This window comes from Miscanthus floridulus, chromosome 16 (genome assembly GCF_019320115.1).
Source record: "Miscanthus floridulus cultivar M001 chromosome 16, ASM1932011v1, whole genome shotgun sequence".
NCBI lineage: Eukaryota > Viridiplantae > Streptophyta > Magnoliopsida > Poales > Poaceae > Miscanthus > Miscanthus floridulus.
Window position 1 is genome coordinate 6,856,443 of NC_089595.1, and position 17,610 is coordinate 6,874,052.

The 17,610-nt window shown below is 42.2% G+C and overlaps 2 protein-coding genes across 2 annotated transcripts; both read right to left on the reverse strand.

The window, feature by feature from the left end:
• Positions 1–326: 326 nt before the first annotated feature.
• On the reverse strand, positions 327–7,364 carry LOC136510203 (bifunctional protein FolD 2-like). The gene is made up of 6 exons (XM_066504743.1): positions 7,272–7,364; positions 6,970–7,153; positions 2,656–2,813; positions 897–1,109; positions 702–748; positions 327–510 (listed from the first exon to the last, which is right to left on the reverse strand). The coding sequence occupies exons 1-6, from the start codon at positions 7,362–7,364 to the stop codon at positions 327–329; spliced, it is 879 nt and encodes a 292-aa protein (XP_066360840.1).
• Positions 7,365–12,136: 4,772 nt separating this feature from the next.
• Positions 12,137–16,197, reverse strand: LOC136512360 (bifunctional protein FolD 2-like). Its single transcript, XM_066506328.1, has 5 exons — positions 16,045–16,197; positions 15,756–15,939; positions 14,807–14,964; positions 12,653–12,865; positions 12,137–12,552 (listed from the first exon to the last, which is right to left on the reverse strand). Exons 1-5 carry the CDS (start codon positions 16,135–16,137, stop codon positions 12,322–12,324), a joined length of 879 nt encoding a protein of 292 aa, XP_066362425.1. The 5' UTR covers positions 16,138–16,197; the 3' UTR covers positions 12,137–12,321.
• Positions 16,198–17,610: the final 1,413 nt, after the last annotated feature.

A 17,610-nucleotide genomic window follows, 5' to 3' on the forward strand; every position in this document is an offset into this window, starting at 1 on the left:
AGGCAAAAATCAATTAGGGGGAGAATGACATTGCAGCATAGTTTATAAACTGGGAATGTTTCAGTCGGGTTGGCAGACAACCACTTGCTACGGTCATTGGAATCCCTTGTTATATGCTGATGAATCAGGCCGCAACATGTTGTGAATTATATTCTTTTTGTAATTGAAATAAAAAAAACAAAAACAGCAACCCTTTTTTTTTTACAATTGCATTTATTAACCAGGAGTCCAGGACATCAGTGTGGCTACTGTTCTTATCCTTGGCTAAGTTGAAACAACCAAAATAGGGAACAGTAAGAAAATGTTACACCAACACAGTTTATGAGTCACTTGGCATCGTCCTTGCATGTTCCCGGCTTTGCGGCATCCACCGTGTTCTTGAGCAGCATCGCCACCATCATGGGGCCAGCGCCTCCTGGAACTGGAGTCAGGAAACCCGCGACCTTGCTCACCTCTGCGAAATCTACATCGCCGACAGGTTCGGCAGGGTCATCGTCAACAGAGTCGGTGTCAGCATCATGGATGACGACAGCACCTGGCTTGATCAGATCTCCGTTGCCGTTGATCTGAAAACAGCCAAGAAAAGAGCACACAGAGCAAGTGACTCAGTATTTCAGTAAGCACTGGGAGATGGATTGCACCGAAACTATGACAATATACATACCATCACATCCTGCTCAGCTGCTGCAGTCACTATGTGCCCAACATCGATGACCGCGGCACCTGGCTTGATCCAATCCCCTTTGATCTGATGACAAACCAAGAACATGAAACCGTGAGCAATGCCGGCTCCTCTGCCAAATCAGACCCACTTACCAGTGACTCGACTGCAGAGAAGACTCATTACAGGATGTTGCGAGCATCAAATTGTGGGCAGGTACATACATAGCACATACCATCATAGGCTGCCCAGCGGCTGCAATGACTATGTCAGCTTGGCGTACAATGCTTCTTGGGTCAGGGGTCCGTGAGTGCATAATGGATACAGTCGCATCGGCCTTGAGAAGGAGCAGAGACACAGGCAGGCCGACGATGTTGCTGCGGCCAACCACAGCTGCGATTTTGCCTCTGACACTGACCCCGCCCCGTGACAGGAGCTCCACGCATGCCTTCAAAGGAGAAAAAAAATCGATTCTAATCGCAAATGGAATCAGAAAAAAAAATGGCGTACTTTATGGTTATTTGATTTACCATAATATTAGATGATTTAGAAGTAAATTTGATCAGACATTTTAGTTTATATTTTAATAATGCTAGAGAATTGGTAATTTAGACGTGGATTTACAAGGTTGCTTAGATCATATTTTGTAATAGCAGAGGTGAATAGTTTACATTATGTTTTAGAATGGTTGAGATGCTAGATGCAAATTCAGGGAGCTTACTTTGTAGTGAGAAGGCTATTTTTGGTCATCCGACTATATTTCGAGTTTGTTTCCGTCCTTGAAACTTCAAAACCAGAAACATTTGGCTATCGAATTATCAAAACTAGACAAATTTGGCCATCGAACTAGTTCAAAGGTGGGTTTTTCGTTTTCTGGAAATAAAAAATATCTGGTTTCCTCTCGAATATTCATAAGTGACTTGTTTAAATCAAAACAAATATGGAAATGACATTTTTTTTCTAAAAAACTATTATCTACATGTTCATCTTTACTTGGAATTATTTGTGTCTTATTTGTTCGTGTTCCTAGTATTTTATTGCTTGTAATTGTGCTTTTTATTTAATTCAATTATCTTTTCTGCGTTATATTAGACCCTAAGATCATCTAAGAGAATCCTATGGATGGCTGAGTGCATAGAAAATCTAGAAGACGACACCAACCTCCCTGATGGCATGCTCCATTCATGAAGATCCCATTTAAGAATTTTCATGGTTAGAGACTAATTTTATGTTCATCATATGATTAGGTAATAGGTTTCATAACAACAAGGGGCTCAAACATATTTCCATCAACTAATGATGCAAACAACATAAAGGAAATGATGAAATGACGATTTAAATAAATAATAGGCATAACTGCGAGCAACAAAACACTAGAAATAGAAACAAGTAAGATTATGCAAATAGAGCACTGACAATAAATTATATCTTAAGAAAAAAAAATCTGGTACTAGTTTTATAATTTAAAGTGAATTTCACTTGTGAAATTTTAGAGATCAAACCAGATTTTATTGTCGATATTTAGGAAATGGAAATACCTTTGAAACTAGCTAGATGTCAGATTTGTCCTTTTTTGCTACTTTGTTTGCCCAAGATTCCTAGTTTTGGAGTTTTATGAGGAAAATAAACTCAATCAATAATTTGATGACCAAAGTAGGACTTACCCCTACTTTATATTATCTTTTATAATGACATACAATTTACATGTGAATTTAGGGCCTAATTTATCTTTCATAGTGACACCGGTGAGTAATTTAGATGTAGATATAGGGTGTTGCTTTATATTATTTTTCATAATGGCAAAATATGTGCATTTTTATAGAAAACAAATGGATTGAATCATTGTTTTTGTCAATCATATTTGAGACTACCTTGATAGCTGTTGATGTTTCTGATTTCTATGAAAATTGCTAAGATTTGTTTCTAGCATGTTTCTTGTGGATTTACGTGGACGACTCTGTTTGGGGCCTTCATTAATAATAATAGCAATATACCTTTGCTATACATGGTATGAATAGCGGTTCTCTGCCTTTCATTGCAAGCTTGCCAATATTGAGAGGATGAAACCCTTCAACATCTTTCTCAACACGGATCTCATTTAGTATCTTCTGATCATTGATATGCTTAGGCAATGGAAGTTGGACAAAGATGCCTGGAATGATAGCACATAGTTGCAAAAGTCAATAAGTTTCCTTCATAATTTGGAACAAGGATTTGATTCTTTTGCATTCAAACAATAAGTATTAAATATAGGTAGAATAGACACGAATCAGTCAATCGAAACGAGATGCATGTGGCTTGTACTAACATCATTGCAAACTAATGATGTAGGCTTTCAAGGAACTGAAGGGGAACTTAACTAGTTGACTTTCTAGGAACCCAAGAGGAGCTAGACACAACTTCATTTCTAAAAAAACTACTCCACAATGGATAATACTCGTCTATTGATGGTTATGGAAAAACAAGCTAATGAACTAGCTCAATTTCAAAATATAAAATGAATTTAAACATCCATTGAGTCTACAACCACATCCTTTTGTAATTGGGGGCTCCACCAAATCACTTAGTATCCTCATTGATTGCTTATCTGTTTGACAACTTGATAAATCTCATTAGTCCTCTAATTATGTGGTTATTATCACCAAAACTCACATCCAAAGTAGTTCCAAAACTTACACGCCGAGCTAATCCACTAAACCATCGGACACCACGCTTAGCCTAGCGGCACCCATTTACTACTCGCCTATGTCCTATTTTGAAAGCGCATCTAGCCTCTAAGTGGATTTTGGTGGATTGAATGGCAACACAATTAAGGGACTAATGTGTTACATGAGACTTGTAGGTATTCATAGGTATTTAGTCCTAAGTGTGTTGTATTATATTTGGGCTCAAATATAGCACATGGCATACAAATCAGAAATGAGCCCGAGGCATATTATCAAAATAATTTGACAAGCTTATATGCATCAATTATAAATGAGACATAGAGGTTTGCATATGGAATGGTCTCACTCTTGAAGCTTGATCAATCAAAATCAAAATGATGAAGACATCAATACAAATGAAATAGATATATTATGAGCTTAATTGTTGATTCAAAGCAAGATGTGACTTGATGACTTGAGAAGGTAAAGATAGTAAGGAAAGGCTTCGAGGTACTAAGCAAAGATGAAGGGCAAGCGACGGCTTGGCGGCCGAAGAACCTAGCTAAGGTGAAGAAGAAAGTACTTGCATTTAGTCGAGGTACTAATCAAGCTTTGGAGGTCATGTTGATGTGAAGGATCAAATAATTGAAAAGAGTGACTTTGATTGATATATGGAATCTTGATCAAATGGTTTGATTAATTTAGAGTCACACCTCAAGGAAACTCAACTCGATACATGGATGGTGTTGGAAGCCCTCAAATGATCAAAATTATGGAAGCGGCATTTATTCGAAGGATGACAAACTCAAGTGGGATTAATTATCAATTTCTATTTCTTAACTTTAGGCACGCCATACTATCAAGAGGGATGCAACACAATATATTATAACCTAGAAGTGCTCAAAACAAACCCAAGGCAAAAAACCTAAATTTTGGAGAGAGAGAGAGAGAGTTTTGGAGGTGTGCAGTGCTGTAGAACCGGCCAGGCCGGTTCCTAAACCGTCCAGGCCAGTTTGGCTGTCCTCCAACGGCTAGTTGGTCTGTAGAACTAGCCAGGCCGGTTCCCACATTGGCCAGGCCGGTTTTGACTGACCAGACAACCCAACGGCTAGTTTTTGGAAGTTTCCTATTTAAACTCTCTCCCACTACCTTGGGCTAGTTGCTTAAGCTTTTCCACATCCATAACAACTAGCAAAGCCTACATAGATCTCCTAATTCACCCTTTGTGGGATTCGAGTGCATTTAGACACATCCATTGAATTGGAGAGCAAATTGAGCCTTGTGAGATTGTGTGTGTGGGCAAAATCTGAGTTGAGCAACCCTTGAGCACTTTCGATGACAGCTAGTTCATGTGAGGCATTTGTTACTCTTGAAGCTTTGCTCCTAAGCGGCCTTAGTAGTCACCGGTGAGTCACCAAGTGTGGTGCACGACCGGAAGTTTGTAAGGGCTAGTCTTCCCACCGAAAAAGGAAACAAGACTCCTTAGTTGGAAAGAGGTCGTTTTGGACCCGACCACGAGTTGACCTTTGTCGGGTCCTCACCAGCTTCCACAATGCTCACTTTGGTGAGGCCCAAACTTGGGTCAAACAAATCGCCACGTCTCCTTTGTTTGGTTAATTTGTCTCACTCTCATTTTTCATTATATTTATCTCCTATCTTGTGGGCCACCATTTGTGTCTACTCGGTTGTTGTGTTTTTGGTTGTAGAAACATATTGTGCAAGGCAAACTTGTACCAAACATATCCCTCAACACTTGGTTTTACTTGAGGGGAAGAAAAGGAGGCAAAAATCAGCATCTAACATATTTGCTGTAGGGTCCCCGAGGAAACCGGCCAGCCCGGTTCTACACAGCAAGCAGCCAAACCGGCTAGGCCGGTTCTAGCACAGCAAGCAGCCGAACCGGCTAGATCGGTTATGCAGTGCCCATTTGCAATTGCTTTGTATTTTTGCATGTCGAATTTTCGTAAATAGCCTATTCACCCCACTCTAGGCATCATTTAGGTTCTTTCATATTTTGATCTATTAATTTTTAACACTTGTGAGACCATGTTTGGATCCATATGACTAACAAGTAGCTGAATAATTTTTAGACTCCAAGGATCCAAACAAGTAGCCTAATAGCTAGGCTATTTTTTTTGTTATTCAAGCCTCCGACTAGTTGTCAGTCTATTAGTTGGCCAAACCCAACTAATTGGGACTAATAGGAGCAACCATTTCCGGAAAAGTCTAAAACGTCCCTCCCTCGTGTGCTAGGGACCAAGGGGCATAAACGTCTTTATGTGGGAATTGTACTATCTATTAGTCCCTTGGATCCAAACAGCAAGGACTAAACTTTAGCTAGCTAATTAGTAGGGGGTGTTTGGGTCCATGTTTTTTAGCCAAACGCTTTCAGCTCCATGCACTCTGTTCGAAGAAGAATGGAGCTGTGATAGCACCTAAAGAGGTACTCCACAAACTTTAATTTTTTGTGAAGCTGCTCTACGGTGGAGTTTGTGGAATAGTCCAAAACACCCGGTCAGCTAACAATTAGCTCCAGTTTTTTTTGTGAAGAAAAATGTTTGGGTCTACTGTTGCTAATAATTAGCTAGCAAGCTGGGTTCAAACGTGGCCCCTACTCTCTTGTACGTGATCCAACTTCTTACCCATTCGGCCAAAATCCTATTCGGCAATGACACGATGGACCAAATCCACTGGACTGACCTGGAGGTCGAGGTGCAAGGATACTAGATGTCGAAGCAAGAGAAATCACACTGCAGCCCCTAGCATCATGAACAGTACTGTACTACACCCCGTGTGAAGTGACCATCTAAGCATCTCATCATTCATTCGTCTCTTCTCTTTCGAGACACGGAACTCTATCCATGTCCATCAACTGTAGATTTGTAGGCAAGACCCGTAAGCAAAAATGACTGATCTCTCCATTCCTAAATAACGGTCATTTTTAGTATCGTAAATTTAACTATATTTAGAGAAAATACGTGTAACATTTGTATTTCTAAATAAATTTATTATAAAAATAAATTCAACGATCTATCTAATGATATTAATTTTGTACCCTAAATATTAATATTTTTTATATACTTAGTCAAAGTTATTTCTCGAAAAATAAAAACGATAGTTATTTAAGGATGGAGGGAGTACCTCTGCAGCTCAATGGATTTGAATGGAACATGGTCCCTCCCTAATAATCCAGGCACACAGAAGAACTCGTGTCGGCGAACCCTCGATGAGCCCCCTAGTTTTATTATTTTTCAAAAATTAGTGAACGATGTAATTTTGCTCGGGTCCCGTTCGCTGATCTGAAACTTAGCTAAAAAACACTATTCCGACTGATTTATTGTGAGAGAAAAACACTGTAGCGGCTCAAACTGGCTGAATCTTCGGAGGAGAACCAGCCGGCTGGTTCGCTGAACCAGACCAGCGAACAAGACCAATCAATAAAATGCGCCGCATGGTTTTCTAAAAAATAGAAAAGAACTCGTGTCGGTTTCTGGAACCCATCGATCCGGGAGCTTTGTGGCGACTATCCTCAGGCCGTTAATTAAGCATACAATGGGAGCATCCGAATATGTGTTCTTCTGCATGCTACCCAGACAGTGCCACTTCCAGCAACAGAGGAGAAGAAGAGAAATCAAGCAAGGAGGAGAGGCGGCATGCGCATACCGTGGACGGCGGGGTCGGCGTTGAGGCGGTGGACCTCGGCGACGAGCGCGGCCTCGGAGGTGTCCTCGGGGAGGTCGACGAGGAGCGAGCGGATGCCGACGTCGGCGCAGGCGTTGCACTTCATGTCGGCGTAGGTCCGCGAGTCCTTCCAGCTCCCCACGGTCACCACCGCCAGCCCCGGCACCTGCGAGTGACGGAGTGAGCGACACGAGCAGAGCACCGGCCATCTCCGCGTCGTCACTCCCCGATGCAAGGTCAAGAAGACAGAACGCACCGACGGCAGGAGGGAAGAGGAGGCTTACGATGCTGTGGGCGGAGGACAGCGCGGCGACCTCGGCCGTGACCTCGCGGCGGATGTCGGCGGCGATGGCCTCGCCGTCGATGACCTGCGCCATCGTGGTCTCGGCGGCAAGTGAGCGAGAGTGACGACGACGATCGACGATAGATGCCTCGAGAAGGGAGACCTTGGCAATCACACCTGACATACCTGACTGAGTTTAGAGAGGCGAGAGCCACGTTACCGCCACCTTCAATTCTTGTCAGTTGATCCTAGAGATAACTTTAAAAAATGGTACACGTTTTAGTTTTTTGTTTGAAAAAATATCAGCGATCTATCGTAAGAGATTGTTTTTTTTTTACAACAAGATATATCGTAAGAGATTGTTGACTGGGAAGAAAAACAAAAAAGTATACTTAAGAGAAAAAATACTGTAAAGCAGCAAACAGGGCGCACCCGTTATATTATTTATTATTTATGAGAAAGAAATAAAGAAACAACCGCAAGACTGAAGGGATGAAGACCTCGTGCACCTCATGGGCAGCAGGTTAGTTGAGCGGTCTTCAAAATTAATTCGGACTTCTAGACGAGTATATAGTGCACCGGGCTTACGAGGGAGCGCATCAGCTGTGGGTCCGTGCTGCTCTGGACGTTGCCCACGCCGCCCCGAACATCATCCACGCTGCTAGCTACTTTCCACGCGCATCCCATATGCAACACCTGATCTATTTTTGAAACATCCAGATGCAGCAGTTGCAACATACAAAAGAAGACAAATGAAACACTTGAAATAAACGTCTGAAACACTTGCGAAAACGTCTGCAAAACATTTAAAAAATATTGCAAACATTTGCAACATCCAGAAGAAACACTCGCAAACATACGTATGAAAAACCTGAAAACACTTTGAAACATATGTTTACAACATGCATGTATATATAACATCCAGATAAAACGCTTGCAATATTCGTCCAGATGAAACACTTGGAACATACGTGTATAGCCATTACAACATGTGCAACATCCCGATCTACTTTTACAACATTGATATACCATACTTGCAACATACACTTAAAACATACTATTGCAACATGTGCTTTCAGCGTAACATCTGCTTGCTGCTCGGACGAATGGAGGCTCGTCAACACGGAGCTCGACGCTGGTGTGGACCTCGGTGGCGGCACGGACCTCGGCAGGGGCAGGGGCAGGCAGATGGAGCGCGGCCACAATGGGAGGCACGAGCCCAGCGGGGGCACGCGGCGCGGGCAGGAGGCGGGGCGGCGCGGCTAAGGGCAGGGTCTGTCCTAGAGCAGAGGCGCGTAGTGCACTGAGCGAGCAAGCGACGTGGGCGGGGACGGCGTTGGCGAGGCGCAAAGCGAGCGGGCGACTTATACGGGTCCGTCCGTCCATCTGGACAGACGACCTATAAGAAGCATTACCGAAATTAGTTGGATCAAAATCGTACGTATGTTGCCCCATTGTCGAACTGAATTCCAATAACATTTGCCTCTTGTTGAGTAATGGAGTCACTTCGATGTTAATTTGATATACTGTGTGCCCTTTTCACTTGCAACTAAATGGTCGGGCTGTTTTGCTAAGGAGATAGCCTCTACTAGCTGCGAAAAATATACTGCTCTTGCATTTGGTAGGAGCTTCAATGCTCGACCGAAGTCCATGTTCTACTTCCCACGTTCCAAATTACGAGGCGTTTTGGCTTTTTTTAATACTTAGCTTTGGTTATATATTTAGACATACGCTACCTCTACATATACAGTTAAAAAATATTTTATAACGTGGAACGGAGGGAGTAGAATCCTTGGTCGGGCAGTGAGGCTGTGCTAGGCTGCTAGAAAAAATTATGTATCATCATCAATTTGTGATAATGATTGGTTGGGGTGTGTGAATTGTACAAGTTGCGGTGATTGTTTATATGGGCTTGGTCATTGCTAATTTTGTCGGATCATATTGTGACTAATGAGCTTGGTCTAGTATGTGATGGGCCAACATAAATACATGTGAACGGACTGGGCTACATTGAATATTTCTGAGATGTACACAATAAATATTTGGGCCGAAAAATCATAAAACAAACAATGGGCTGCGATGGAAAAAAAAAGTTAATCCAAACATTGGGCATGACCTATTTTAAGCCTGCCTACTACACGGCACATTTCATGCCCGACGATGGACGGACCTATGTGGTTGTGTTTCCTCGTTAAAAAAATCCCTATGTGGTTGCGCAAAGAGGTCCATTCTTTTTTTTTATGCCTCAACTCTTCAAATACAAGTCATAGTATCTAAACTCACACACAACTCACACCACCACACACACAAACTCACATACATCTACCCTAGTGCGCAAGCTAGACCTACACCTATACGAAGAGGCCGCACGTGGCTGAGAGATATTCGAAGTCTTCCAGGCTTCGCACGTGACGGATACGTCACTCTGACCATTGTGATGCATCCACACGTAAGGCTACAGATACACAAGACATACAAATTTACTATTAGAAAAACCCCGTGAAGCACGCAACTATCGATCCCGGGGAACTCACGTCCGGCCGCTGGCACACCTGGCGAGCGAGCCACCCGAGCTACGCTCGGTCCTCGGGTCAATTCCTTTTTAGTTCTGCAGGATCATCACCGGCATTGGGCTATTCCGCTATTGTGCTATTAGGCTTGGCTTTTACTCCTCTCGTCCTCTTGAGTCCTGCGGCTGGTTTAAGGGAAAAAGGGTATGTTGTCAAAAAAAAAAGTCTGTTTTTGCCTCTCTGAGTTATCGTCGTAGCTCAAGTTTTCTTCTTAACTCTAAAATTGATAAATCGTCTTTCTCAACTCTCAAAACCATTAAAATTATCTTCCTACCCTGATTAGAAGTGGTTTTCAAGGTGATTTCATCATGTCAATAACAAAATCTAGTAAATGCCTAATAAGATTTTAAACCATGAAAAAATATTTCTAAGCTTCTAAAAATTTCAAGAAAGATCTTAGAAATATATTGGGAGAGGAGAAACCTTGATGAAATATTTAAATCTCGTGAAAATATGTCTAGAAGGTTCAAAAAAATAAATTTAGGTCTAAAAAACTAGGAAAGATATGCAAAAGTATCTAGAAAATTTCTAAAAAAATTCTAAACAATGTATAAGTGCATTTTTAAAACTTTCCACAACAAAGAAAATGAGATGCAACTAGATTGAATGCAACTTACACCACCGTTGAATGAATTCATGCCGGTTGCATCCCATTTTTTTGTGGGAAGCTTTTTAAACACAGTAAGGCATTGATTAGAATGTTTTGGAAATTGCTATATATTTTTTGGATATTTTCTATTTTCCTAGTTTTAAATCTAATTTCTAGAAACTTCTTGATATATTTTCACAAACTCTAAATATTTTATTTGGCTTTCTCATGTCCTAACATATTTTTAGGATCTTTCTAAACTTTTAGAAGCTTAGAAATAGTTTTTAGTTTAAAAACCTTATCCGATGTTTACTAGAATTGTTTAATTAAAAATGATGAAATCACCTTAAAATCACTTCTAACTCAAGGAAAGAGGTCATTTAAATAGTTTTAAGAGTTTCGGAAGACAGTTTGTCTGGTTTTAGAGTCCGTGATAGAAGGTGATAGTCCATGGGGACAAAGGGTCTGTTCACTTGAATTTATCAGCTGGCTTATCAGCTGTAATCTACAGTATTTTTCTCTCACAACAAAACAGCTGTAGCCGGCTAGTATTTTTCTCTCACAACAAAACAGTTGTAGCCGGCTTTAATACCAGCCGAACAGGCTGACTTTGATTGTCGTCTTCTTCTGGAAATTGTAGAAACCTTAATGCTAGCATTGGGATCTTGTGGGAGGAAGGCCTGAGACCTTTCGCTGCTGGAGTCAGGTACGGGCGGCGGTTTCCCTACCTTCCACTGTTGGCCTCTTCTAGTTTGTTTGTTAAAAAAATATTAACTTAGGCTTTTTTTGAATGCAGGATGTAGGAATGAGAAAACACAGAAATAGAAAAATCATAGAAATATGATAGGAATGCATATGCATACCTAAGGAATTGAAAACATAGGAATCATATAAGACTATGTGTTTGGCTGGGTATCTAAGGAATTGTACAGGAATCATAAGAACAAAATCCGTGTGTTACTTCTTTATTGAACTTAGGTATCCTGTCCTAATAACAACATTTCCAAGAGTATCCTAAATTTTTCTCCTAAAAAGTCTATGTTTTCTAACTCCTAAAAATATATTAGGAGAAAAAAAATGTCATCTCCAATAGTTTTCAATAATTCACTCCTAAAATATAGAGGACAATTTTATATCAGAAATCATATACTATTTCTAAATTATTTTAACCAATTTTATATATTCTTTCTCTCTTGTACATTTGCATCTAGAACCCTTTCATACTATTTATTCTTTTTTCGCCCTTAATTGATCGATGAATACGCGTGTATCCGCACGACTGCGACTCCGCGTAAAGTGCGTAAATTTTAGGAGAAAGGATTAGGAGTTGTTGAAGAGAGATTTTTTCTCATCTTGCCAAAAACCAAGGATTAAGGAAGGGAAATAGGGTCCTCTTGCAGATGCTCTAAGGTATAGGTGGTCAACTGCAGCTCTTAATCCCTTGCTTGTCCTTGTTCCTTGTGTACATGATATTTCCCATGAGGTACAAGTGGATGGAATCAAAGGGAAATGATTTTTTCCTTTAGTTTTCTTGTGCCTTTTGCCCTTTTCCTGCGAACCAAAGGAACGAAATCCTTAGAAATTGGAATCCTGACATTTTTCATGTGTTTCTCCTACATTTATAAACACCCCCACCACCCTATTGGCCATTCCTCCCTTCAACTTCAAATCATAAGCTTTGTGTCACCTGTAATTTGGAGCAGCAGCAAAGCCGGCAAACTTTTTTCCATTGCATTTATTAAACAGGAAAGCAGCTATGACTATTATTCTTATTCTTGGGTAGTTGAAACAGCCAAAATGAGGAACAAATTGCTACATCAACACACACTTTCTGAGTCAGTTCACATCCTTGCAATACAGGTCGTACAGCAATGAGAACTGAGATGAAAGCCCTACTCGACTATTCCCCGCTTTGCCCCATCCACCGTGTTCTTCAGCAGCATTGCAACCGTCATTGGGCCAACACCTCCTGGAACTGGAGTTAGGTAACCAGCAACCTTGCTCACCGCTGCAAAATCTACATCACCGACGAGTCGGTACCCAGACTTCCGGGTAGGGTCATCAACAGAGTTTGTCCCAACATCGATAACCGCAGCACCTGGCTTGATCCAATCCCCTTTGATCTGACAACCAATAAAACAGCACAGTGACTCAGTGAGCAATGGGCAATGGATGGCTGGATATTGCATCTTAGTGTGAGAATTTGTTGCGGTAGCTACATACCATCATAGCCTGACCAGCTGCTGCAATGACTATGTCAGCTTCGCGCACAATGCTTTCTGGATCCGGGGTCCGTGAGTGCACAATAGATACAGTCGCATCTGCCTTCAGAAGGAGCAGGGATACAGGTAGCCCGACAATGTTGCTGCGACCAACCACAACTGCCCGTTTACCTTTAACAGAGACTCCGCTCCTTGACAAGAGCTCCATGCATCCCTTCAAAGGAAAAACCGGTACTAAGATTTTTTTTAGGAAAAAAACCGATACTAAGATTAGTAACCGCAAGTGAAAACAGCAACACAAATTAAGTGTTCTATTGAAGGGTATAGAAAGACAAGGGACTTCAATATTTAAGTACGAAGGAAGGAGAGAAAGACATTTATAGGATGGTTAGGCTTCGTGAGAGAAAGACAAGGGACTTCAACCAAGTTAAGTACATTAAGGATGAAAGGGAGCATCTCTTGGTGAATAAGGATGAGATCCGACATCGATGACAAGAGTATTTTGACAAATTATTCAATGGTGAGAATACGGACATAACTTTTCAGTTGGATGACTCTTTTGGTGACACCAATAGGCGCTTTGTGTGGAGAATTCAAGAATCTGAAGTCAGAGAGGCGTTGAAAATGATGAAAGAAGGTAAGGCGATGGGACCGGATGGTATCCCATCAAGGTGTGGAGATGCCTTGGGGACATAGCTATAGTATGACTAACCAAGCTGTTCAACCATATTTTTCGATCGAACAAGATGCCTGACGAGTGAAGTATATTGGTACCGATCTACAAAAATAAAGAGGATATTCAAAGTTGTACTAATTACCAGATAATTAAGTTGATGAGTCATACTATGAAGTTATGGGAGAGAGTTATCGAGCATCGCTTGAGAGCAATAACATGGGTCTCTATGAATCAATTTGGTTTCATGTCCGAAAGGTCAACCATGGAAGCAATTTTCTTAATAAGACAAGTTATAGAACGTTATATGGAGAAGAAGGACCTAGACATGATTTTTATTGACTTGGAGAAGGTTTATGATAAAATACTAAGGAATGTTATGTGGTGGGCTTTGGACAAACATAAAGTCCCAACAAAGTACGTCGGGCTCATTAAGGACATGTACAACAATGTTGTGACTAGTGTTCGAACAAGTGATGGAGACATAGATGACTTCCCGATTAGGATAGGACTACATCAAGGGTCAGTTTTTAGCCCTTATCTGTTTGCCTTATTGATGGATGAGGTCACAAGGGACGTAAAAGAGAACATCCCTTGGTGTATGCTTTTCGCGGACGATGCAGTGCTAGTTCATGAAAGCCGGACAGGAGTGAATCAGAAACTGGAGTTATGGCGGACGACTTTGAAGTCCAAAGGTTTTAGACTCAATAGAACTAAAACTGAGTATATGAGATGTGACTTCGGCGCTACTACTCGGGAGGAGGAAGATATTAGTTTGGAAGGTCAAATAGTGCCTAGGAAGGATACCTTTCGATATTTAGGATCAATGTTACAGAGAGACGGGGATAATGATGAAGATGTTAGCCATAGAATCAAAGCAGGGTGGATGAAGTGGCGCCAAGCATCTGATGTCCTATGTGACAAAAGGGTACCACAGAAGCTAAAAGACAAGTTTTATAGGACGACGATTAGACCTGCTATGTTGTATGGTGCAGAATGTTGGCCTACAAAAAAAACGATATGTTCAACAATAAGTGTCGCGGAAATGCGTATGTTGCAATCATACAAGAAGGGATTGAGTTCGAAACGATAATATACGTGATAGATTAGGGGTAGCACCAATTGAAGAAAAACTTGTCCAACACCGGTTGAGATGGTTTGGATATGTCCAACGGAGACCTCCAGAGACACCGGTGCGTAGTGGAATCCTAAGCCAGGATAGTAACGTGAAGAGAGCCAGAAGAAGACTAAAGTTGACTTAGGTAGAGACAATAAAAGGAGACTTGAAAGGATGGAATATACTCAAAGACTTAGCCTTAGATAGGAGTGCTTGGAAAACAACTATTCACATGTCTGAACCTTGATTGCTTCTGCTGGATTTCAACTCTAACCTACCACAACTTGTTTGGGACTTAAAGGCTTTGTTGTTGTCGTTGTTGTTGATTGAAGGGTAGAGAAATGGTGTGCCAATTGTTCCAATACCTTTGGCGTACATGGTACGAACAGTGGCTCTCTGCCTTTCATTGCAAGCTTGCCAATATTGAGAGGATGAAACCCATCGACGTCTTTCTCAATGCTGATCTCACTCAGTATCTTTTCTTCATTGATATGCTTAGGCAGTGGAAGCTGGACGAGGATTCCTGAAAACAAACTGAATTAGCTTTCCATCATAATTTGGAACAAGGATTTGGATTCTACGAAACCATGATGATCAAATAGTCAGTATTTCAAGAAACTAGAACAAAGCATGAATCAAATGAAACAGAACTGCCTCATACAAGCATCAGCAAACTGAACTTGTTGCCATTCTATATATCAATCCAATGGGGAGGTAGGAAAGTTCATTTTAGAACCCCTCTCCATATGGCATGACACTCGTCTACATAGCTATGAAAAGACGATCTGATCGACAATGTACAGAGCTCAAAGTTCAAGTTTTGTGGAAACCATTAAGCTTATGGATTCTCATTTACAATCGAAATAATGCAATGTTTGAGCTCTCCATGCACGAAACTAATATTGTATCTGAACTGGCCAACCAAAGTCTCATGTGTTGTGTAATAGAATGAGAACACAAACTGAAAGCTCGGCAAATCAAAAAAAAGCTCAGCAAATCGAGTTCATGGGAGAATGCTGTAGCATCAGGTAAGAAATAAATCACACCAAAACAAAACATTAGAGTGATATTTATTTTTGCCATTTGTTCCCCTTACTTATCCGTGCAAATTTCCAACTGGGGGAATACATAAGTTGTGATGCCCAACGTAGTGAGTGACAGCTCCAAAAGATAACACATATATACTGTACCATGCTGGGAGATTACTACATTCGCAACACAATCAGAGTACCATGCTGGACGCCTGACAACCAACCAAGTGACCAAGAGCAAGCAAGGCGAAGGAAGGGGAAAAAAAAGAAATGGAGGCGGTACCGTGCACGGCGGGGTCGGCGTTGAGGCGATGAACCTCGGCGACGAGCGCGGGCTCGGAGATGTCCTCGGGGAGGTCGACGTCGATGGAGCAGATGCCGACCTCGGCGCACGCCTTGCGCTTCATGTTCACGTACGTCTGCGAGTCCTTCCTGCTCCCCACGATGACCACGGCCAGCCCCGGCACCTGCGAGCGAGAGAGACAGCACGGCGTCGTCAGCACACAGTCCCGAGCGTGGCGCCCCGATCCAAGAACTCCCAGGCGGCGGACAGAGGAGAGCGGGGTGCTTACGAGTCCGTGGGCCGAGGAGAGTGCGGCCACATCGACGGCGACCTCGCGGCGGACGTCGGCGGCGATGGCCTTGCCGTCGATGATCTGCGCCATCGCGGTGGCTGGGCGAGGGAGTGGGGGGGACGACTCCGGATGAGACCTGTGGGGATCTTTAGCTTAGTGGGTTAGGTGAGACTGGCCCATTGGGCCTACAGATTTCTTGGGTTGGGCCTGGAGAATAAGGAATTTGTTAGGCCTGTTGTGCTGCTGTATTATTAACCTAGAGCCAGTCTTGACTCGTGCGTAGTACAATTATTATTTCGTGTTTGTTAGCCTGGATCAATCGTGCAATTATTTTTTCTTAAAAAAAAAGAGTCGTGCAAGCAATTATTTCATGTTTGGTTCCTCGTAGAGATTATTATGCAACATTGTAAAGTGTTTAATACACCATTAACTAGTATGTGTATGTCAGATTTGGTCGTATTATTAGCAATACAGATTTGCATAAGTCGATGGCCATAGAAAAATAAACTGTACGCTAGCGCCAAGACGTTCGCACCTTGGTCCGCGTCCGGATGCAGCTCCTGTTCAACACACCTGTCGAGCTCCGTCCTGTTCCCCGCGCGTCTGTCGTGCCCACGTAATACGAGAGCTCGCTCGTCGCGCCCGTGTCACCATGCCGTGATGGCTCCCACGCGACGACGATGGCACGAGCAGGCTGTTGATCAAGAGTAGCGCGATAAGGACCCACTCCAGGGCCGCGTACGCCAGCGTGTCCTCTGGTGGAGCGTTGCCGCCGGCTGAAATGTCCTAATAAGGCTAGAGGAAGAGGGTGAATAGCCTATTTGAAATTCTACAAATACACTAGATCAATTTGATTAATAAAACAAACGGCGAAAAACAACTTGCTCTAGCTCTACAAGGGTTGCAAGCCACCTACCCAATAATTCTAATTGCTATAATCTCTAGTCACACAAGAGACTAAGTCACTACTCACTAAGACCTCTTAACAAGGCTTCACTAAAAAACTCTACTAGATGAAACTAAACTACAAGACAGCTCTCCATTCTAGCTACACTAAAAAACTTGCTACAACTAGTTTACGGGAAAGTAATAGAGTGAGTAAGGTGATTATACCGCCGCGTCGAGGAATGAACCAATCACAATATGATGACAACCAATTCACCGGAAGAATTTCAAGCAAACAAGAGACACAAGATTTTCTCACAAGGTTCACGTGCTTGCCGACACTCTAGTCCCCGTTGTATCGACCAACACTTGGTGGTTCAACGGCTAAGAGGTGTTGTACGAACCTCGTTCACACAATTGAACATCGTAAGAACCTACCCACAAGTGAGGTAAATCAATGACACACGCAATCCACTAGAGTTACCTTTCGGTTCTCCGCTGGGGAAGATACAAGACCTCTCAAAATCACTTGAGCCGGCTAAGAACAATCACCAACATATGCTAAAGCTCATCCGCTGCTCTAAGCCGTCTTGGTGGTGGCAACCACCAAGAGTAACAAGAAATCCACAGCCACAACGATCCCCAAGAGCCACTAGATGCAATCACTCAAGTAAATGC